Genomic DNA, 23,579 nt, shown 5'->3' with positions numbered 1-23,579 from the left:
CACGCACAAGTACAAACATGTGAGAATCAAGCCAGAGCTGTAAAGGAGAGTGGACAGATGCTGACACACTTACTGTAAATAGGAACATGAACAGAGGAACTCAATATTCTAACAACGGCACAAACATGAGAGGGCAGCTTCATTTTTCAAATTTTGTCCCCCTACAACTCCAAACTGAAAGATAAGGTAACGGCAGCATCGTGCTGGGAAGGATGCATCTCTATAGAGAGACACAGAGGACTGGAAATGGGCAAGGGAAGAACATTTTTGTGGCCCAAACAAAGTCCAGATGTAAATCTAGATGAAAATCTAAGTCATAAGTTAGAAACTACAGTCCACACTCTCTCTCCATCCAGTCTGATTGAGTTTGAGTTATTTTACAAAGAAAAAGGGAGAAAATAATAATATTAATGTAGGTGTGAAAAGTTGAGACATCCTCTGGAAGACTTGCGGAAGTAACTGAAGTAAGATGTTTGTTTCACTTCAAGATTAGGAGTCATTATGAGTTCTAGCACATAAAATCCCCCAAAAATACAATGTTTGTGGCTGAAATAGATGAAAGGATAGAAGTGTTTTCCCAAGGTATTGGAAATTCTAGCCCAGAACCTCCAGAACATTTCGTTCTCTGCTTTGCCATTTTGCCAGTGCATTTTACTGCAATGAAAGTAATTAGTGCAGAGAATAGGTTTCATCTGTTATGAAGCACTTATTTCTTATTTAGAGTCTAGTGAGTTTGAGCTACTGAGCAGAAGGATTCGAAAAGTCAGGAGATGCAAAAAGAGGAGGCTGCTAACCACCACAATATAAAACATTTTCCTGGTTCTCAGATTTGGAACCATCAGCCAACAAAAACAAAAAAAAGTTTGCGGATTTTAGAGGTTTTACAGAATGGGCGAAACAAAAACTAATCTGTTTCGATAAAAGGTTTTGGTGGTAGGCTGAGGAAGTTTTTTGGGCCGGATCAAAATTTATTTATTTAGCAAAACTGCAACAGAAACAGTTTTTGTTTTTAATCACACGAGTCACATGATCAACAACAGGACATTACTACCGGCACAAACCACAACAGGAAGTAGTTAGAGAACCACAGCACGGCATTTTTCATGACTTACCCTAACCCTAACAAACCTAGTCGTGTGTGATTCTAATCGCGTTCCTTATTTAATTGTGTTTTTTCTACATTTGTTTTGCGCACATTTGTAATGGAAATGCAGCTTTTGCCCTTATTGAGTAAACTTAACTAGCTAGCTCTAATATCAGTGTATTATTATTTGTGAAGAACGTTTGGTTATTAAAGAAACTTGATTATTATTTTGGACGCATCTTGTGAAAAGATAATCACCCCCTTTCTCCATGTGACAACAAATCCCATTTACTGCTAGCTGTATGGGACCTTCACATTTTCCATTACTTTCTTTTTTTTTGTCTCTTTTATAATTTACTCATCTCCTAGTAACCGCCCATTAAATGAAATAAAGACTGACATCCAATATCCCTGACTGAAGCTGCACCCTTCCCTTCTCTGTCCCACACAAAGCTTTGACAGATGAGCCAGAATCTCCTCCCTGCAGGTCCCGGCTTCTATTTATAGGCACCAGTTTCCTCCGCCCAACGCCGCTGACCCCAGACCAGCAGCGTGCCGGCTCACCAATCTGGGCTGAGATTAATCTGTGAGCAGTTATGACGGGATGAAACCTCGTCTCCGACCGCTGGATGGGCGACGGAGGGCCCAATGCAGGGAGGAGAATTAATTTTGCTGCTTTTCCCGTTTGCTTGTCGCTCAGCGATGGAGATTTCAGAGCGAATGGGAGCACTGGGCACGTGATTAGGACTCCGGGGGGGTTGGGGGAGGTGGGACAGGAGGGGCGGAAGAGGGATGCAATGAACAGAATGTAACATGAACCGAATTCAAGTGCATGACTGTTTATCCTGTTTTGCGTTCTCTTTCCAACCAGCTCGTGTATTTCAGCATAAACCTCTTCATCAGTATGTGACGAACACGTGATGCAGACGATCTAATGCATACTCATACGTGCAGGCTGTGATGTGATGGGGAGGAGCAGCGTGGATGAGCGAGCAACACGGGCTTCTGGAAGCTCTAATGTCACAAAGTGTTAAGTGTTAAGTGTGAGTGTACGTTTATGTACGTGCATGTAGAAACGTGTATGAATGCTTGTGCCATGATGAGAGCCGAGCGTCATCACTTCCTGAGGACAACTGACACTGAGCTGCCTCTGATGAACAGAAAACCAAACAGATATCTAGTGTATTCCCTGGTTTTGAATGTGTTTAATTTGGATTTGTGGTGCATAATTGTGATTTTTTTTTTTAACCAGAAATCCAACACCGAACCTTGAACACACCATCCTATGAGAAAATACTGTTGAAGAAGTGTCACGGTTTGATTCTGATGCAAAATTATACTCGACTACAATCAATCTGCTTTCAAAAAATCTAGACTAGTGGAGTTCAACACATCAGTGTAATCGCACCTCAACTTTGATGGGCAAATATCACAGATAATCTAATTTTAATAAATTCTATTTATTCATGTAATTTTGTCCCTTTTTAGCCCTCCATAAATTTTATGCTCTCAACTTTGTGGGACCAGTTCGGTGATGAACCCATGATGAAAAACAAGACAGTGAAATCATAGAAAAGTAATGAATGCACTCAATATTATGAGTTCCACATCCTTGATCCCAGTATACAAGCAGTATTTTGAAAAGAAGCAGCAGTTCATACTTCAGGGACAGTATTAGATGTTTTACAAAGTCCTTGTTCATATGTTCGTATGTTAGTGTTTGTCTTTTCAAACACTAACACACAGAGAAAGATGAACAGTTTGGCCCGCTCTCCTTCTGTTCATTTTTTTTTGTCTTATAAAGCTGTTAAAGTTAAATCCTAATGAAACGCAACTCTACAAGTGACAACCAAGTCTGCATTTATTCACATCTGAACCACCAAAGACAAGTTCATTTGATCAGTTTGCATATTTCATAAAATCGACCATCATTTTCTCTACACCTACATGTGCACAATGTAAAACTGAAGCACCACATTTTGTATTAGTTGGAGATTAGTAAATAACGAAGTTGCAAGCCAGCGATCAAACATGCTGTTGAGCATTTCATGCCGGTTCAGATCTTCCAGTTCCGTTGCACCTCAAAACTCATCTACCTTTGTTCAAGCCGTAATGAGATGGCGGTTCAAAACAGCTTTGAACTACTGTCAAAATTGTCACCCTTTTCAATGTCAGCATGAATAAAACATGGTTCTGTCTATGCAAATGAAAAGAAGCTGTCTAATCCATATTTTGGAATTGTTTAGATGTTTGGTTCACTTGAACCAAACATGGTTTGATGTCGGATTACAGCAGAGTTAAGTTATAGAATATATAAAACCAAAATTGAATTTTTTAACCCACAAGGCAAAATAAAAAAGAATAAAAAATACAAATGGTCATGGTTTCTGTAGCTCATTAGCAATTTACCATAGACACTAAACTACCAGCACTTTAAACTTCTTGAACGAAGCCATTTCTTTTCTAATATTCATACTATCTCCATGTTGAACAATAGAGGACGTCAAATAAAAATGTGCTTTTCACCTTTCAACACCGTTTTGCAAGTACAATAATTTTGCCTTTTAAGACAAAGCAGTGTTAGCCCGCATAATAGCTACGCCCACTAGCCTGGCTGACGTTTGTTTTGTACAAATTTGACTCCAGAAAAGGTGAAGTTCTTAATAAAGGAAAACAATTTTGTTTGAAATTTAATATTCTTTTTGTTTCCCCCAAAAAAAGCAACAATTTCAGAGTCATTTTTAGAACATGATTTGCAGGCAACTCATGGACATCTTGTTGCCTCCGAGTTTAGTGTCGCCAACCCGTTTTCAAAAAAAACTAAATCTTCATTATTTTAACAGTAAAATGTGTGTTACTGTTTATTAATTAAGTGGAGTTTTTTCCTTTAGCTCTGCAGTTTTATTTCGATTCATATAGACATTAAAAAACCTTTACATATTTATATAAAACTACCTATATTCTTGAATAACTAAATTTGGATCTTTGTTTTACTGAATCCTAGCCATAATTATTCCTGACAGAAGAATCTACTTTCAGAGAAGCTTATCTAATATATAAATTGCTGACTGTTTGTCATGTAACTTTTTACTTTTAAAATATGAACATTGTATTGTTTTATTGTGAACACTGGACAATAAAAGGTTTTGCTTTACAAAGTCTTGATTGTGTTTCTTGAATTTTTGCATGAGGTAAACGATTATCTTTCTGTTATAAAGGCACTAGTGTGAACAGCAGCAACATTAATTACAGTAATCATTAATAACACCATTGTTTACTATATTCTATTCAAAAGTAGGTCTAAAAATTGACGCTGATGACTTTTAAAGAAAATCTGATTTCCTGTTCTTTGCTGCACAGTGTTGATAACATACTATACATTAGCTTACCATACATATATTTATACAATGTATGTATACATTTTGTCTTCAACTGACTAAAAGCAGGATTTGAGTTGCTTTACATCTAAAAATTGTGAGCCACAAGAGAAGCTAAATTGAGACTTTAGCAAAACTAAAGTCTCATTTTGTAGACATTTAACTTTCTCAGATTCTGACTCATGAAACCCAAAAGACCAATATATTTTATATGGTTTTTACATGACAGAATTCTAAAATGCAAATAAAATGATTTGTGATGTAACAATTTAGTGTGGTAAGCGTTTGTATTCAGCTATCTGAGACACAACTCTATAAAACCGCAATTTACAGCAATCACAATTTTTGGTATGACATGACCAGATTCACAACATCTACATATGAAAATGTTTTGAGCGTTCCTTTTTGCAGAATACCTTCAAATCAATCAGACTGGATGGAAACTAACTGGTGTAACTATTTTTGTCCTGAATAGTGGTGCATATTTCTCCATCAAACTTCCCATACACTCTGACCAGTGTCACTGTCTCCGTCACCGTTATGTGCTACCATGCAGATGTGTTCAGTCTTAACACCTTCTACATCTGCTGTCTCCTACCTGGCTTGAGGCTAACTGTAAATAGCACTTCTCATGGTTTTTTATTAAACAATTCCAATTCGTCTTGTTGAGTTTACAGCTAAAGGGCGACGCACACCGGCAGCGTCAGACACACAAAAGTACGCGTCCGCCCTTTTCTAGCAAACAACCCCAACCGCTGCGTCTGATCGGTGGACAATGCTGCAAACACACCAATCTTTTTTGAACCTCTTCTACTGAAAAGACTATCTTGATGCATCTTAACTGACAAGACAAGACGCAACACTCCGAATGTGCATTCACTTTCCATAGTGGTCCTTAACTGTTATCATGACACCAGTGTCCTCATGCATCCATTGAGGGTGACAGACAGTTAAGGGGTTACCATATTCTCCCACCTGAACTTGAGAGGGTTATCATGTGCATCTTAGTTGCCTCTTTGTTTAATGCCATTTTTGCGGGACCTGTCATTTGAGGTAGGCAACCATATATTGGTAGGTTTCTACTCCATTGTGCTTTGGCTTACTCTTTCCATTTCCAGATAATAGTGTTTTATAAGACATTCAAAGCTCTGGATATTGTTTTACAATGAAACTCTGCTTTAAATCTTCTCTGAGCTGTCTGCTGTATTTCTCTGCTGTGTGGTACTGCTTGTTCTGAAATATTCTCTAACAAGCCTGTAGGGCCTTCACAGAACTGGATTTACAGATTAAATTACACACACCTGGACTCAACAGATGGAACTTTCCAGTTTACAATTGTGCACTACTTTGAGAAATTGCATGAAGTCCCAGTATAATATATTGAAATTCAAATGGTGTGATTATGTTTGCAGTGCATTGTACAAGTGAGGACTAAATCTTTTGATATACTGAACAGAAGATCCCAAATGCAGCCAACAGGAGATAAAGATGAGGAACAGAGATGTTTTCAACTATCATATTGCATTTTTCCCAGGTTCATTGAGTCTCACAGGCCACCGTCCAGGAATCTGTGTTCAGTAACATGGCTCACTGGGAAGAAGATATGCGACCTCCTTTCTGTGCCCTTCAACAATCTCTCCTGAGGCTACCACAGCGGCAGGGTTGATGAATGTTTACAATTTCAGGCGCTGAGAAATAGGACAGGTAGAGTGCAGTAAAAAAATCATACAAAACGAGGCATTTGTCCTTCACCGTGCACGCAGAAGTAGCCATGCAAGTGGCCCATCCTGCTCTAAACACAGTTGCATAATGTCAATCTCTTTAATCTCAATCTGCCTTAGTGGACTTTCTGCAAGTGTTAGGAGCCACGGTGATTGTTGTAGATCGCAAACAGGGAACACGGATTATCAGTGACAAAAGTACAAGATCTGCGATTGGCTGACAGCTTCTGTTGTCATGGTTTTCACCCCCACAGATGGCTGTGGTGACCGTGGCAGTGGCAGCAGGATCAGCGCTGGTGGCGTACAGAGCACAGTACGCAAAGTACCCAGGGGACAGCGCTACATCACCTGTTCTCTCGGACAGAGCAGGAGACACAGTGCAAGCAGCAAATCTGGTCAATCAACTAGAGGCAAGTCAGTGTCATCATATATCCATCAAACAAGACGAAAACCACATCGACAGCAACAATCTAGAATTCCTGGCTTGTCTTCAGCATCATAAATTAGGGTGAGGGTTATACAGCATGGAGTAGCAAGTACAGTATAAGCTCCAGAATGACAGTCCCATCTGTCAGCCACCCTCCTCTGGAGTATTCACTCATAAACCAACTGAACTAGCTCTCATTTTACAACATGAACCTAGACTTTACTTGCACTACGATGATGCAGCCTAGACACTGGCAACCTGACTCAAGCCAATTCACACAAAGTTATGAAAATATGTCACAGAAATACTTATTTAGGGTACTTTGAAACTTTACAGATACTGTCTAGCCAAACAATAAATCAATTTCAGCTAATACAGCAACAGGAAAGGAACATACAAAAACAAAGGAACATACCTGATGAACAAATCCCTTATTGAGATCCACTGAGATCATGGTGTTCATGAAAGGTTGCCCGCCAACTCCCCTTGTGCTTGCAGCAGTGGTAGAAAATGAAAAGCGAGGGCTCGAGGCCTGAGTCCGACTCTGAGCTCAGGATGCTTGTGCGAGTTGGACAGAAAGTGAGAGGAAACCTCAGAGAAGGACAGAGTCAGCTCATCTGTCGGCTCATCTCGGTCAGAACCTCTCCTTCCTCGGCCGCTCTCATCAGTCACTCTTCCCATGCAGGAACGTGGAAGCAGCCCCGCTCCCAAAGGCTCCACAACATCGGCATTCGAAAAGAAAAGTAGCACAGCTCCAGCTCCAGTCTCTGTCTCCGTCTCTCGCTCTGCCTCCCAAGGCTTTCATCCAGGGCAGCATCAAATGCTTCTGACAAGCGTCCATCCGCCAATCCCCCCAGAGAGATTAGCGCTCTGACATCACCGATGCTGCGCTGTGCACCGTTCTGCTCCCCTGACTCTCTGAGCTATAGGGTTGTGTAGCATTACCCAAGAGAAGAGTCTTAGGTCACAGGGAGCCAAAAACGCCATCCTGCAACGGGAGGGGGGGGAGGGATTCGCACAAGTCCATACACTTTCCCCACTACGAGTCATGGCGCATCTTGAACACGGCAGGTGGGGAGCGGTGCATGCTGTAGTTGCTGCAGTCCCACTGATCACTGCATGTGTACATTGTGATGCTGGTGTATGTGTGTGTGTTGGCTGAGCCTACCTCAGGTAAAGAAGCTGCTCTCTGGCTAAGCTGCATCGTCAGCAGAACAGAGAGGGAGAAGAAGATTCTTCTGCTATGCTACAAATGTTCAACATCAAAATTCCTACCTTTACAGGGTATAATTTCAAAATTCCCCATTTCAAAAGCTATTAAAAACACTATTCATTCCACTGCTCTTCATTTAACTGTTTATCTCTCACCTTACAGCTCCTCTCCCTTCTTTGTCTGCCTGCCAGTTTTTCACAGTCAAATCACCAAGTTGGAAAACGTTTTCACTGATCTGAGAAGAACAGAACATTCCAAAGAATAAGCCCAGGCAACATCAGCGCACGTCCTCTGACTGTCCCTGCTGGTTGTCCACAAGCCGGAGATGTACCCTGCTATACCAGGACAGAAGATCCTGGTCAGAATCATCCAAGCTCTGCTTCTAGGAGACCAAAATCTGTTACTTTAGATTCCCACATATTTAAACTTACTGTCTGCATGTACTCCGAGTCGTGTGGATTTTGCGTGAATTGTTGGGATTTTATAGTGGACTGTACCGATTGCTTAGATTTCTTTCTCATGACAAATTCCTTTATCTACTGTCCTACTTTTTACTTGTGTAACTGATTACCAAAAACATATCTCCAATTTAACTCTGTTCAGGCTCAGTTGAAACCAGATATTTACCTACACTTCAAAAAAAAAAAAAAACAAGTGATGCTATTTGTCTCACAGACTGACATAAAAACAGACAAAACCTTACCTATTTAGGTCAGGTAGACTGAACAGAATTTGTCATCTTACTAATTTTCCAAATATTGACAGATTTCGTAACCCTCTCTGTATATTCACGAGTTTATAAAGACTGCAATTACTATGCATTTATAAGGTAGTTCAGTTCAATTATGTAAAGCTGAATTCAATTGTGTTCAGTTCAGTTAATCACCTTTAAGTTCATGCAGTTAAATTTCAGTCAATTAAATTAATTGTAGTTCATTTATGTTTAGTTAAAGTAAATTTAATACTATTTTGCGTCAGTGTAAATAAATAAGTTTCTTTTCACAATGTTAGTTCATTTAAGCAGAACTCTGTTCAGATAAAGTCATGTAAAAATGTTCTGCAAAGAAAAGAAAATCTGCTCACTAAAAACTCAGTCAGTGGACATTACTCAGTTTCTAACATATTTTTCCTGAAAAATAAAACAAATGAAAGTTTTTTTCTAAAGCTCCCAGCTTCATGCGCCCATACTTTCAGCTCTGCTGAACCCTTGACCTCATCTGAGTGGAGGATGCAACATTTTTCCAATGTCTGCCACTTTGTTTTTAGTCCTGTCCTCGGTGTGGCTGTGAGCCATCAGTTGCATAAGCAATATTTCATCAGAGTGGATGTCATACAACTCAAACACGCTTCATAGCCGTCCTCCAGAACTGGCTTGGGGGCCTGCTTCAACTCTCACACGGGGAGCTCCTCAGAGCGTTTAATGCGTTGAAAGCTCCAACTCCACTTAATTCCTGTTATTGATTGAAGACAGCCTGCTGAGGATTCCAGATGCATTGTGGCATGTGTCACAACTCGGATCCAATAATGCACGACATCTGCTAAGCAAGCTGGCTAATCACAGTTAGCCCACTGCAGCTGTGGGACATTAAGTTTAACTCCAATATTTTTATACTGGGAACAAAAGATGGACAAACACCAGTAACATAGAAATATAATACTTTTGGTGTTCTTAACAACAAAGGAACATTGTATACCATTGTAATATTAGCAGAAAATAACTACAGTTGATTCTGGAGTTATCCAAATTAAACGAACTCACAACAAGATGTACCTTAAACTGGCAAAGTGAACTTCAAAAGTAGGAATGTGTTGAGGTGAAAAACAATTCAATTTAAATCCACCTGTCTATAGTGAACAATTATTCACAAGAGAACGACATTTGAGACAGTGTGGGGGGATCTGTTCTTCCCAAGAGTGAATTGCTCAGAGAAACAACAAAAGACTAAAGAAATCCATAACAGATTCGACAAACCTCAGTTAGCACAGTCAGAATAAAGAGTGACCCAACATGGCTTCTTTGAAGCGTTCCAAAGAGAAAGCCTTTTGTTTCTCTAAAGAACATGGCAACATTTAAACAAAACAAAACACTTCTGGAACAATTTATTATAATGCTGAATTATTTGTCCATAATTGAATGTTACCCTGTTGAAACTAAACACGCTGCATGAGCACAAATGCGTCACACCACCTGTCCAGCATGGGTTGGCAGGGTTATGGTTTAGGCCTGTGTCGCAGTCAAAGGACACGGACTAACAGCTTGGCTGAAGCTGGTCATGAACTGGACAGTAATGCCAAATACACCAACAAATCTATAACGGAGCTGATGGCCTAGTCAAAGTGCAGACCTCAATCTGATTGAAAGGCAATGGTGGACCAACCAGAGACCCATGCAACCTCAAAGTCAAAGACGGCAAAAAACATCCAACATGTTGACGTAAGAGACTGGTGCACTCAGAAACTACCATTACCATCAAGTTATTACAATTATGATATAAATACTTAAAAATGAAGGGTTATTAAAACAAGTCTATCTTACTTAAGCAAATACTGATGGAGTCTACTCACCACATCTTTACTTTCTTGAGAACTTTGTTCCTGAAAGTCAAAGAACAATGAGACAAGTTAAAATCTATATACTCTGAACCAATTATTGAACATAAAAAATGAGTTAAGTATTCAAATACTCTGAAATAATCACATGTTCCTAAAAAAAAAAACCCACAAACCTCAATGTATTTCAACAGGATTTTACATGACAGTGTAACATGTATTAATACTTTAAGCTGTACTGTAAATAATTTAAGAAACTCAAAAGCAATCTCTCGAGAATTTAATCAGTCGTACTTTCATGTTTGACCTTGGGAACCCAGGAACACGGCAAAGCGAGTTGGTATACAGATCCCCTGAGATGCTCGCCAAACTAATACCTCACATAACCATACACATCAGAGTGAAACTATGGCAACACTTGCAGCTTGCAGGGTAGGAGCGGGTGGTGTGGGGGGCCAGGGGAGACAGCAATGACTTACAATGACAAGGAAGCAGCCATGCTGCACTGAGTGCGCAGGGGGGGAACTGCGTTACAGGCTTCACCTTATGCTAGAAAACCACGTCCTCACATAACACCACCCCAAATAGAGCAGTCGGACTATTGATTGGCCTCCAGAGCAATCAGCGCTTTTTATTACTGCTCTGCACAAAACAATGGATGCTATCTTCCTGCTCTCACACTGACACTGCATGCAATGGAGTGGCCATCTTTTTTTTCATTATTTTAAAATGGCATAGTCTCACCTGAATACTAATGCATGCGGCAGTGCTTTGGAATAGTACGTTTTGACGCTGGCGTTATTGTATTTCACTGGGAAGAGCACACGGGTGAAGCGGAAGAAAACTGAACAAATATCAGAAATGATTTAACCTGCTTTTATGATGATAAAATCCAGCATACTAGTTGGCTTTGGGAGACATTTAATTAGAAAATAAAGTGAATCTGTATTTAACTCAGTCTCTTTCTGAATACAAACCTACCAAGACGCAGCTGAATGCCGAAAATGAAAGGGCGAGCAACGAGAACATTAATCAGAGAAGCAGCCAGAAAGCTTACGGTAGCTCGGGAAGAGCTACGAGACTCACGGCTCAGGTGGTAGAGTCTGGAGCACAACTACTAGTCTTGGACTTCTCTAATTTCACAGTTGGCAAGAAAAAAAGGGATTGTTGAGAAAAAAAAAACCTTGCGAGAGAAAACCAAGAAATGTTTGACCTAGAAAAGCTTCAAGTATGGGAATGCTTTTATTCAGCATAAACAAGGAAGCTGGATAACAATTTACATGGAGCAGTTCTGGAATTAACCTGAGTCCTTCATCTTCCGACAGGAAAACGCTGAACATACAGGGAGGGCTACAGTGGATTTAAAAAACAAATCTAAATTTTAAATTTTCTATCCAGAGTCTGAGTTATTTTGAAACAATTTCAAGACTTGAAATGGCTAAAGTTGACTCTATAAAATATTAAAGTTGTTGCACTGGACTTGCTTAGAGGCATCTTGGTAGAGGGGGTGAAAACATGAATAACACTTTTCAGAATAATTGTTTTATACAAGCTTAGAAACCTGTGGATCATTTTCATTTCACCATGATGCACTACTTTGTGTTGCTCCATCACACTGCTGGTTGGATTAAGGTTCATTTTTTAAACCATTACTCTAAACTCTAGCAGCAGATCAAAAAAGATAACTACATCAAGACGCTTGTGCTTGTACTGACTAATATAACTGAGCTACATTATAAATGTCGGTGCCATCTTTCTGTAAGATTAAAAGGAAGCTGGTTACAGTGCATCCAACCTGCTGGGATCAAACACTTCCAGCTCCTGGAACATCTTGATCCCAGCTTTGACAGCGGTGTATAAACCCATGTTAACCATATGATCCACGCTATAGACGACATGTATAGCTGAGATGCAGGGAAGAAAATTTGCAAAGCAGAACTGTTGCTGCCGTGTATCCCACCTGTGCGCCACTTCTGTAATTGAGGGCATCTGGGTTTTGCTGCGTGGACTCACAGCTGAAATGTGGCTCATTTAAGACTGTATTCCTTCCCCGTGTGATCAGGAGCGTTTATGTCTGTCACGACTGCAAAGTGAAACGCTCAAAATGAATCGTTCGCCTGATTTTTTAAAATATATATATTCCAAAGAGGAAATAAACTACGCTCACATGTTAAACTGAACATCCAGATCGGTGTGTGCTTACCGTGGGTAAGAGCGGCTCCATTTGGGCTCCTTGGTCGGTGATGTCCATCTTTTCCCTCTCCTCTTCCTCGGCCTCAGAATATAACCAGGTGGCGACGCTGCGCTCCTCCTCGGCAGACCGCTGCTTTGGAAAGCGACCCTCACTTGATGCTGGCGTTTTCTTCTTCAGATTTTATTCTTCTCCCCTCCCCTACTGAGCATTCACCGGCCGGGTTTTCTCAGATGAAGGTAGCAAAGTGTTCCCGTCCTGGCCCCGCATCGTTTACGCACAAAGGAGGGGAGGCTGCGCTTTCCATTTTGAGCGCACACTTTTTATGCGGGGGTTTCTTCTGCCAGTGGGGGCTTATACCTCCATGTTTTCAGTCGTGCATGTGAGCTACTGGAAAGGCGTTTTGGTTTCTAATTCTGCCTTTCACCAGAAGATTTAAAACACAGTGGGTCATGTGTGGATCATGGGTAATAAGACAGAAATGGAACAGAAAGAATAACAGCCATGTTGGACCGCTTTCATGTTTGCATGACAGGGGAAATCCGCCAATCATAATGGCTTATTTTTCTAATGGTCGTTGTCAGCTCTTCGTGTTGGTTGTCTAATTATTTCCGTCAATATGCAGGCAATCTGCAGTCTTCTGTCAATCGCATCTCTGCTTCTTGTTGCGGCACGCAATGTTCCACCGGCAACTGGCATCCAAATCACCCCCGGATGCTGCTGGGTTCAAGTTAACACAATGGCGCCCTCTTCCGGTCACTTGTCAACCAAACCAAAATGTTTATTTTTGTTTTGTTTTGTTTTTTTACTGTTCATGGACAACTATAAGCAGACTTTTTTGAAGTGTGACATAGAAAATATGTTGAAAAGGGCGTTGTTGTCAGACGAGCAAACCAAGCCACATTTTTATGATTACTTGTGAAAAAATGTCAAAAACCATGAACAATTTTACATCAGCTTTTTAATTATGTGCTACTTTGTGTTGGCCTGTCACATAAATCCCCAAAGAACACAGTAAAGTTTGTGGTTGTATCATGACAAAGTGTGATCAATGTTAAGGCATTGTAGAACTGTGTGACTTAAAAACAAATAAGCACATCATGCATTCCCTATAAAACATGGGAATGCATGAAAAATGACCACTATGGCTACAGTATGAGGATCATAAGGTTATTTGGACTTCACGGTCTTATTACCAAATAGTTTTTTTTAGGTCTAGACTAATTTGGGGCCTACAGATTGCAACTTTCATGTTTTGTTGTTAAGAGAAAATATAGATAAGGAGTAGTACCCAGAATAGTTTTGTAAATAACCACACACCAGTGACTGAGCTGTACATATATGAAGACGTCCAGTTAATTTTATAGTAGAGCACACAATGTTGAATAAGCTGACCACAGTTGATGAATCTCAATACTCCATTATCTAGTGTGTGTGGACAATGGAGTGGAAACGTTTACATACGTCTCCAAAGTACACAACAGGGAGAAAGGTCGTTTCCCCCAATTTCTGTTTCACGCACTAAGAAAAGCAAGACTTGCTTCTGTAGTAAGATCCTAAAAGAACTTTTAATTATATAATATAAAAGGGAATATGGTCCTTAACATTCAAATAATTGTCAGTTTATTAAAAGTAGACTCTACTAGTGAGATACTCTCCAAAACCTGAAAGACATTTGATTACAGTAACCAATCAATTACAGTTATAAGAGTAGAGGGAACAATACTGTGATTTTTGCAGAAACCTGACTGAAATGGAGAAAAAAATAGAATATATGGTCAGATATCCTTTGAGCAGGACTTTTGCAAAGACGGATTTAGAGATTGGTCTGCAATTGTTTGAAATACAGAGGTCACTTTCTTGTTAGAGTAACAAGGACAGATTTCCAGTCCAAGGGGATTTCACTTAAAGTCAGGGTTAAAAATTACAGAGTAACTTATAATTTAAGTTGCCATCTTTAGGAAGAATGGTTTAAAATTACAGCACTCAGGACCTCTGTTATTGTCAAGTTAAAAACCTCACTATTATCAATGGTTCTTCTACTTCAGTAAAATTGTCAGGTTTATACAAGCCCAGAAGAAATAAAATAACTTATAATTTAATTTCCATCATTTACTCTTTGACCAGTGCTGGGCTGGCATTCTTGTCTTGTTTAGTTGTTGTGGAAGACGGTAAGATCCTGTTTGGGGAGGCTTATTGAAAACAAAGACAAAACAAAACTTACAGCCATGGCAGAGACACAAAAGGGGCAGGAAAGCTAAGCTGAGGATTGTGTTCAGGAAGGCAGGCAGAGCAATAGACAAGACTGCTAGAGGGCAGGAAAGAAAGAGAAGGAACAGAAGACATTGAGGAAGTAAGTGATTAGTGAAACAAGGACCAGATGAATCTAAAGAAATGGCAGAACATGGCCGGTGGACTGAAGAAAAACTGTCAAGTGAACATCAAAATTATTATATAGGAATCTGAGGGAAATAAACAGAAAACTAGAAAAGCAACAAAACATTTAAACACATGAGAATACTGAAAGAACAGAACAAAATTCACAGAATCTATAAACTGAAGGAGAATATAAATATAGAATACAAAAAAAATCACAATACAAAACTCAAAGCCAAACTGACCGACAACACACAGATCATGACAGGCTGTCCTCCTCTGCACCAGTACCAAGTCTTTAATAATTTTTGTTTTCCAGTACTGCTCTGGCTTTGGCTCCATCAATCTTCAGAATCAGCTTTATTGGCCCAGATTATACACAAATAACAGAGTGACTTTGTGGCACCTGGTTTCTGCAAATAGTGCTCCATAGTGCCAACCTGAAGGTACAGGTTTGCAGAGATGTTAGCTGCCCTTGATGAGGATCCTCTCTGTCAGATCCTGTCTATCAGAGTGACAGGTCATTACTAACCCTGTGATGGTGTGCAGTTAGTCCTTTTGTGTGGGTGAGTATGTTGGAGGTGTGAATGTCTGTTTTGCAAACCTGCAGAAGAAGCTGCTGTGGTCGTCAGCCAGCTGCGGGTGTCATCATAGGTTGAGGGTGATGGGGTTCATAGGTGGTGACGTCATTCAGGTTTCCAATCTTCTCAGAAACTCTGACCAGTTATCTTGTTCCTGCTGAAGAAAAACATTTCCAGAGCGTAACGTTTCCAGCACCACGTTCCATAACAAAGAAAGCGTGTTCGAGGACAAACTCAAAAGACGTCTAAGCTTATTAGTAGAACTAGCTACACTTGGTGTATACTGTTTCACTTGATTAGTGAAATTAAACTTTAGAAATTAATGAAGCTATGTGTAAGACCCAGTGCTACCAAAAGACACAAACCATCCACAATTGCACACAGTTTTGTACTTCAAAGTCCTATATCTGTGGTCTTTGTTCAAATGAGGTAAGAGCATCCAAACTTCACATCCTCTTAAATGTATTTTGCATAAACAGCACCTTTGGTGCATCACATTGGTCTCTTCAGAGTTTAACTCACTGACACAATTAATCTGACAAAAGATTTTCCATTTGAAAAGCTGCACATTTTTTCCAAGTCTTTTCTGAAAATGGTTCAAGTCTCAGATCTGTTGGAAAAGGTTGAGAAATATACAATAGGAGACTTCTTCCAGATGCTCTTCAAGACGAGAGGGACACAAATTTTGAAGCTGCAGATCCAGTTTAGCAACTTCCTGTCCAGCTCAGTCAAGGATAGTCCCAAAGCCGTCTACAAAAGGAGGACATGGCTGCCCTGCCTTAGTGACCAGACCCAGATCGCTGGGGAAATAAGGAGACAATCCTTCAGGGGTGGCGTTTGAGTGTCATCTGGAAATCTGACACACAGAAATGATCTGATGGTCCAAAAACCATCTAGAGGTAAAGAAGGGGACAGGAGGTTGTCTCCTGTGCAATATGGCTTTCATTACATTGCTCCACTTACAACATAAAAAATTTAATTAGACATTGTTTTGGGGTCATTTGAAATGTGATGGACATGGAGTCAGAAAAGGGTGGGATAAAAAGAAAGAAAGGAAGGGAACTCGGGCAGAAAGTTTAAAGAGAAAGAAAGATAAAAATAGAAAAGGAAGGATAAAGAGAAGACAAGGTAACATCCTGTAAATCTGCTTCTACATATGCATAAATAAAAACAAAACAGAAAACCATACAAAAAAAACAGCAACAAACTATGAATGTAATAACATCACTGAGACATACACAGTAGCAATAGGCAGTGCTTGTGTATAAAAGGTCTCTTGTTTTATTTAAAGGTATCAGAATAAAGGGGTTTGCATGCCACACTTTTCATATTTTTTGTAAAACCATTTGTGTACATATGCTTTCCGTCCAATAATGTATAATTTGTGTTGATGCGTCACAAAATAATGAAATACACTGAGGTTTGTAGCTTTAACAAGGTAAAATGTGAAAAAGATCTAGAGATTTGAATATCTTTGCAAAGCAGTGTTTGTAAACTCATGATGAAGAGATGTAAGCAGATGAAGAAATAGAGGGGCTTTACAAATTTTGGTCAAAATAATAATCCATCCATGACGAATGGTTGTGTCATTAATTTGGAGTCATCACATTTGCAACTTAAATACAAGTTGCAAATATGATGCTGGAAGTTTCCTTACAAGCTATGGGAATGTCAGTCTGCGGCTGGCATCAGCACCGAGGCTGTTGAGATGTCAGGATGTTGCTGCTGATGATCCGGATCCGCCCAGCTCGGCGTCACGGCACCGACAAGATGGCCGAGATTACGGGTCGAAAGTGAGGGAGGAAACAAAAACATCTGTGAGCTGCCCCCCCTGTTGAAGACGCCAGGTTTTAAGCGGTGCTGAGGACTGGTCGGGGCGGAGATATAGGCTGGGTGCACCCCGGACTCCGGCTCTTGTTCTTGCCGGATGCAGACACAGTGCGCTCCGCGGCGGCGCGCGCAAGGACCGTTTATCGGGTCTTCTGGGAGCTAACCTGCTAACCATGCTTGCTATCTGACAGCATCGTTACTGAGACGTTGTACAATTACAAAGTGACACTTGGGCTCGTTCCAATATAAATAGCGGTTGCTTCTAAATAAGTTATCGGAGATAAGGTTAGTTACAGCAGCTCAACTTTCTAAAGCGACAAATTGGATTTAACGCTTAGCTAGCAGGTTAGCATGCTAACATTGCGGATTTCTTGTTTGCAGCTTCGCAGCTAGCATCTGCGTTAGCAGACGTCAGTTAGTGGGTTCAGCTGTTTTTGGACTCTTTGGGCTGTTCTGTGACTGTAAGGGGACTTCAGTGAGTGTTGGGAGGACGGTGGTGTCACAGTTTAACAGCAGCGAAAACTGTTCTCTTCAGATCTGGATAGCCAGGAATCCTACAGGATTAATAGCGTTGAAAGCATCACAGCCGGGGCGATCTAAGCCCCCGCGTTACAGGACGAGGAGCAAACCCAGTCGCCTTCATCATGGCCCATTCTCCCGTTCAGGGTAACCTGCCGGGGATGCAGGTAAGAACTGTTTTTTAATAGGCTCGTTTTACTTTATGCAGGGGAGGGCATTAGAACATACTGTACACCGAGTCCCTGTTGAGGGTTAATAATGCTGTGCACCTAAACAGCTTAGTGAGATGAAGCGTTTAAGGACCTTAGTATGGCTCGGAAATTCTCACGAGACACCTCAGGATTTAAAATTCTAAAAATGCCACGCCATGTAATTGAAACCCCGAGAAATGTTGCACCGTGCAACATCTCTGGGGGACTTCAGGGGTTGCCAAGTCCAGTCCTGAATATTATTGATGTTCCGCTGATCCAGCACACCTTGATAAAATTGTTCATTTGTAGGTTCTGTAGAACCTGATGACATGCTTAGGAAGTAATCCAGCCATTTCTAAAACCTGTGTTGGAGCAGTGGCTCATCTAAAACATGTAGGATGCTAGTTTTTGGATACATAAACATTTGAATTCCTCTTTTACTATAACACGATTCAGAGGAACAAACTGTCTAAAGACGACAATTAAACCAGAATAAAGGGTACAACTGAGTCTGTCATTTAATCTCAGTAGGGATGCACTGTTCAGTTAAGACTTAATAGGGTTTTTTTTTTTTTTTTTTTAAGAAATTGGTGAGCAAACGGCATCAGACAGGTAGAGGGAAAGTTCTTAAGTTTAAAGCAGGATTGGGTTACATATTAAACCCTCAGAGCTGCTGAATTTATCATCTTTAAATAGAGTTCAGGACAACACTCAACCTACCAGACACGACCAATCACCTAAACCAGGTCTTCTCAAATTCAGTCATCTGGCTGTGGTGTCCTGCAACTTTTAAATGCATCTCTGCTTCAACACACCTGAGTCAAACAATGAGGTCATTAGCTGGAAAACTTGACTACTTACTGAGGAGGTAATTAAGCTGTGTGGTTCAGGTGTGTTGGAACAGGGACGCATGCAAACCCCTGATTTTAAATTGACAGTGCTGAACATAAGTGCCTTTCTTAATGCTTTTTGTGGAAAATGTGTATTTTCTTTTCAGCAGCTTTTGATGTCTTTTCATAACAATGAGAGTGTCTCTTTTCAAAAGTCTTCTGCCTTAAAGTGGATGTAATGAGCATTTCTCTGGCCAAAAGAGGTCATAAAAGGAAGTTGTTTTTTGTCAGCGCCTACTCTAGTGTTTTCCACATAACAGCCTCTGGAGAGTTAAGTCATTTTAGTTCACTTCCTGTGGTACGCAAGTTGTTTTCTCCCCATTTCACTCTATGATATGAATGCCACAGAGAAATAGCCTATAGAACATTGTGGAAAATTCATTTCCTGGTTCAGTTTTTCCATTGAATGTCATGTTTGAAGTCCATGATGGCTGTTTTATAGGTTAAGTTGTAGCCTTCAGCTGATTAGTGATTCTTTATACTGTCATCAACATACTAAAGGTTATCTAGGGATTTAACATAAAATGATAAATTTAGCAGTTGGTTTTAATTTTATTACTTTTATTTTGAACCTGCACGTTATCCAGTCATTACTCTTCCCCTTTTTACCTCTCCCGTGTCTCTCTCTTTACATAAACCAAGTGTTGCAATGAGTGAAAGAATGCCACCCTGCCAGCATTTCTGACTTACTCCCAACCTTTCTTTCATTCTGTTTATTATGATTTTTTTTATTTAAATCCACCTTCCCTCTCCCTTCCCCTTGCTTCTTCCCGTCAACGACCAGAATGTCCGAGTGGACCCCGAGGAGCTGTTTACCAAGTTGGAGCGCATCGGAAAGGGTTCCTTTGGCGAGGTATTCAAAGGCATCGACAATCGCACGCAGAAGGTGGTGGCCATTAAGATCATAGACTTGGAGGAAGCGGAAGACGAGATTGAAGACATCCAGCAGGAGATCACTGTGCTGAGCCAATGCGACAGTCCGTTTGTTACCAAGTATTATGGTTCTTACCTGAAGGTAGCCGCCTAATTACAAATTCACAATATCCTCCAGTAATTGTTTACATTTTGCTACATCGTAGCCACATACTTTCATGTAGTTTAACTGAATTTTATGCGTTAGCTAAACACAAAATGGTGTGTAATAGTGAAAGGAAAGAGTATGTGGGCTGTCTCATGAAATCCAAATGTAGTACATTAATGTTTATGATTGTAATCATTACAAAGTGTGTAAAAAAAGTTAAACAAGTGGTTTTCCAAAGCACTGGACATATAGCACACTTTTGTTTTAGCTGGCATAGCAGCATCTTAAATGAGCTGATGGAATGAGATTTTCTTCCCTAACCCACTTCTTCCTTGTGAATAATCCCAAATTAAAAAAAGGATTAGCCTCAGATGATTTGAAACACCCACCTGACTACCAGACTCTTAATAGGGTCATCACAACTTATTCAAGTTTTCACTGGCTTGTAGGAAGTTTTGTGTTAAGAGTCTGGATTTGGGAGCCTGTGTGTTTTCTCCTTGCATGCAGCCAAGCAGTAAAGAGCTTCTGTTCTTTTTCTGTCTCCATCAATGCAGGACACAAAGCTATGGATCATCATGGAGTATTTGGGTGGGGGCTCTGCCCTAGATTTGGTAAGTGGTTTTTCTGTTCACACAGAAAACGTCTACTTTGTTTGTCCTTTTCTTTTTACTGAAATTCAACAAAACTCAGATGGCAGATTAGTGACAGAGTCTAAAGCTATTTGCAGAGGTTTGTGCTTCAAAGACATTAGGAAGTTGTTACAAATAGGGCTGCATGTTGTAACCTAAAAAAATAAATAAATAAAAAGGGGTCTAAAGTATTGCTGCTTTAAGTTCCTAGCAAACCTAGAGCTCAAACATTGGGTAGTCTATGTAGTTTGGAGGGGAAAAAACTTAAACATTTGTATCTCAACTCTCAATTTCTAGCCAGAATTGAGAGTATCCTGCCCCTAGTGTTATGTCTTTGTCGCAGGAGGTTATATCCATTGCAAAGCTAGCTACTGATCTGAATGAAAGTGACTAGCATGCCTAGGCTGGTCATTAGTCAAAGTCAAAGAGGACTTTGAACAATCCAGATATTTTCTCTTTGAGTTGTACTTACACATGTCAATGACTTTGTTCTCAACTTGAATTTCTTTAGTTCAGGACATGGTGTTGCTTATTGGGATTTTATGTTTGGCCTACTTCATGTTGTCTGACATCTTCTACTTAAGTAGTTTTTTAACTATACAGGTCTGGTAATCTAACCGTAGTTTGGCTAATGAAATGGTACAAAAAAAAATAAATCACAGTTGAGTTAGGATTTAAAAACTGAAGATTTATCATATTTGTGTTGATATGGCTAGCTTTTTTCTATTAAATAGAAATATAATTTAAACTAAATTTTGTATTTAAAATTACTCTGGTAATCTTTGTCACATTGTTTGATCACCTGAAACATTTAGTTGTGACAAAAAAACACCAAAGCGGTGAAATCTGCAAGTATGCAATAACTTTTTATGCCCACTACTATTAATACATCCCACCAAATCCAAGCTAGCTTAGAATTTTATCTACACATATTGCTACCATTTAGTGAAACGAGTAAAGTTCCCGATGGCCATGTGTCTCTGTTTGTTTTCCTGTCACAGATGGAGCCCGGCGCATTAGATGAGACTCAGATTGCCACAATCCTCAGAGAGATCCTAAAGGGTCTGGAGTACTTGCACTCGGAGAAGAAGATCCACAGAGATATTAAAGGTAGCTGACTAAATGGCTTTAGAGAGTGCATACACGCGAATATCATATTGCGCATTAATGTTATAGACATCCACTTAAGCCTTCATTCATTATACAGTCTGCGTTTCACCTGAGAATTCTGTTTGATGCCAAATCGATGTAGACGGACAGCTTTGTAAAGACCAAGAGTTTTTTCACCGTTAACGCTCTCCGTTTGTCCACAGCTGCCAATGTGCTGCTGTCCGAGCAAGGAGAGGTGAAGCTGGCCGACTTCGGAGTAGCGGGCCAGCTCACAGACACTCAGATCAAACGGAACACCTTTGTCGGGACGCCCTTCTGGATGGCCCCGGAGGTGATCAAACAGTCCGCGTATGACTCTAAGGTGAGTTCAAACAGAGCAAGCCTTTGGCACCTGGAAAGAGTTACTCACTACTTTGAGTTGGTTTTAGGGCTGCAGCTAACAATTATTTTAGTAATCAATTCTATTGATTAAAAGGTTAAAAAAAAATTGGTACTTTCTGCAGATTTTTCAACTTACAACTAAAGTTTTAGTTCAGGGTAGCATATTTGCAAAGGTTTTTTTTTTTTAAATCTTTGTACAGTTTTGACTTAATTATTGCTCTGAGTATGTTGTTTCAGCAAGTTATCAATTAATCGCGATAAATTTGATTAATCGTTTTAGCCCTTGTTGGTTTGTGACAATACTAAATAAATCCATTGAAAACAGAAGGCATCAAGGGGTTTGCATTCTTGTGCAAGACACTGTATCATTTCAAAGCACTGCTGTTATTCCTATTTCTCCTGCGCGTTCCAGGCCGACATCTGGTCACTTGGAATCACAGCTATCGAGCTGGCGAAAGGCGAGCCGCCTCACTCAGACCTCCATCCCATGAAGGTGTTATTCCTCATTCCAAAGAACAACCCGCCCACACTCGAGGGCAACTACTGCAAACCTCTCAAGGAGTTTGTCGAGGCCTGCCTCAACAAAGAGCCCAGTTTTGTATGTAGTCTAGCATAATTTCTGTATGTTTTGGCTCATTTCTCCAGACTGCATTGCCTCACTTTCTTTTTTGCTCTTTCTGCAGAGGCCGACTGCCAAAGAACTGCTGAAGCATAAATTGATCGTCCGCCATGCGAAGAAGACGTCATACTTGACAGAGCTGGTGGACAAGTACAAGAGGTGGAAGGCTGAGCAGTCCAGAACTACAGAGTCCAGTTCAGATGAGTCGGACTCGTAAGTGTGCTGCCGTTTCAGCAGGAAATATAGTTCATCCTTCATCTTTAGTTTGAGAGCTGATCAGACTCTTTGCTTGTACTGATAATTCTTTTGAAATGTCGGTCCAATCAGAGAACAGGACGGCCAGGCGTCGGGTGGGAATGACTTTGGCAGTGATGATTGGATCTTCACCATCCGAGAAAAGGACCCCAAGAAACTACAGAATGGAGAGGGACAGTCGGGGGGGACGGACCAGGTCAGCTAATGCTTTTGTAAAAAGTTATTTTTATAATGCTCACAATATGAAGCATCACTGGTTTTTAATTTCTTTATTTCTTTCCTCAGACAAAAGACATTCCAAGGAGGCCTTATTCACAGAGCCTGACCACGGTCATTTCTCCTGCATTAGCCGAGGTGAGGATCCAACCCTCAATGCTCACTGAAAAAGTCTATTATGTAATTTAATGAAATGTAATATTTTTTTTATTTTTTTTTTTTTGTTGCAAAATGAGACTATGAAATTAGGTTCATTTTTATTTAAATGGGTGTACTTAGACTTTTCATTCTACACAAACAAAGGCATTTATTGGCTTTTACTGGTTATGGTTAAGTTAATAACATTTGCAGCCATTTTGTTCGACTCAATACTTTTTTCTTCACAGCGGATGGTTGTT

General features: G+C 40.2%; 2 protein-coding genes across 4 annotated transcripts in view; one reads left to right on the top strand and one right to left on the bottom strand.

Annotated features, from left to right (window-relative positions):
• Positions 1-13,243, bottom strand: part of LOC103147176 (sodium-driven chloride bicarbonate exchanger-like) — a 36,441-nt gene extending 23,198 nt beyond the window's left edge. The window contains exons 1-2 of one of the 3 annotated variants that reach the window (XM_007565396.2): positions 12,576-13,243; positions 10,388-10,417 (exon numbers count right to left, since the gene is read on the bottom strand). In XM_007565396.2, coding sequence (XP_007565458.1) covers positions 10,388-10,417; positions 12,576-12,623 — 78 coding nt within the window. In that variant the 5' untranslated portion in view covers positions 12,624-13,243. Of the gene's footprint in view, positions 1-7,024; positions 7,629-10,387; positions 10,418-12,575 lie in introns of those variants that run through there. The other 2 variants (XM_007565394.2, XM_016678189.1) reach the window with 2 other exon arrangements.
• A 3,971-nt stretch (positions 13,244-17,214) lies between these two features.
• On the top strand, positions 17,215-23,573 carry LOC103147175 (serine/threonine-protein kinase 24-like). The gene is made up of 9 exons (XM_007565389.2): positions 17,215-18,036; positions 19,735-19,965; positions 20,526-20,582; positions 21,602-21,710; positions 21,914-22,071; positions 22,504-22,689; positions 22,775-22,923; positions 23,038-23,161; positions 23,251-23,573. Exons 1-9 carry the CDS (start codon positions 17,995-17,997, stop codon positions 23,368-23,370), a joined length of 1,176 nt encoding a protein of 391 aa, XP_007565451.1. The 5' UTR covers positions 17,215-17,994; the 3' UTR covers positions 23,371-23,573.
• Positions 23,574-23,579: the final 6 nt, after the last annotated feature.

The sequence above is a fragment of the Poecilia formosa genome, unplaced genomic scaffold (assembly GCF_000485575.1).
Source record: "Poecilia formosa unplaced genomic scaffold, Poecilia_formosa-5.1.2 Scaffold175, whole genome shotgun sequence".
NCBI lineage: Eukaryota > Metazoa > Chordata > Actinopteri > Cyprinodontiformes > Poeciliidae > Poecilia > Poecilia formosa.
The sequence above is the reverse complement of the archived record's forward strand: the minus strand, read 5'-3'. Positions and strand labels throughout refer to the sequence as shown.

What these genes read in the sequence shown, in the direction of transcription:
- LOC103147175 (XM_007565389.2), top strand. Translation starts at nt 17,995, where the DNA reads ATGGCCCATTCTCCCGTTCAGGGTAACCTGCCGGGGATGCAG. An exon ending in GGGGCTCTGCCCTAGATTTG is followed by an intron (nt 20,583 to 21,601) that starts GTAAGTGGTTTT and finishes TTCCTGTCACAG; the next exon opens with ATGGAGCCCGGCGCATTAGA. An exon ending in GATCCACAGAGATATTAAAG is followed by an intron (nt 21,711 to 21,913) that starts GTAGCTGACTAA and finishes GTTTGTCCACAG; the next exon opens with CTGCCAATGTGCTGCTGTCC.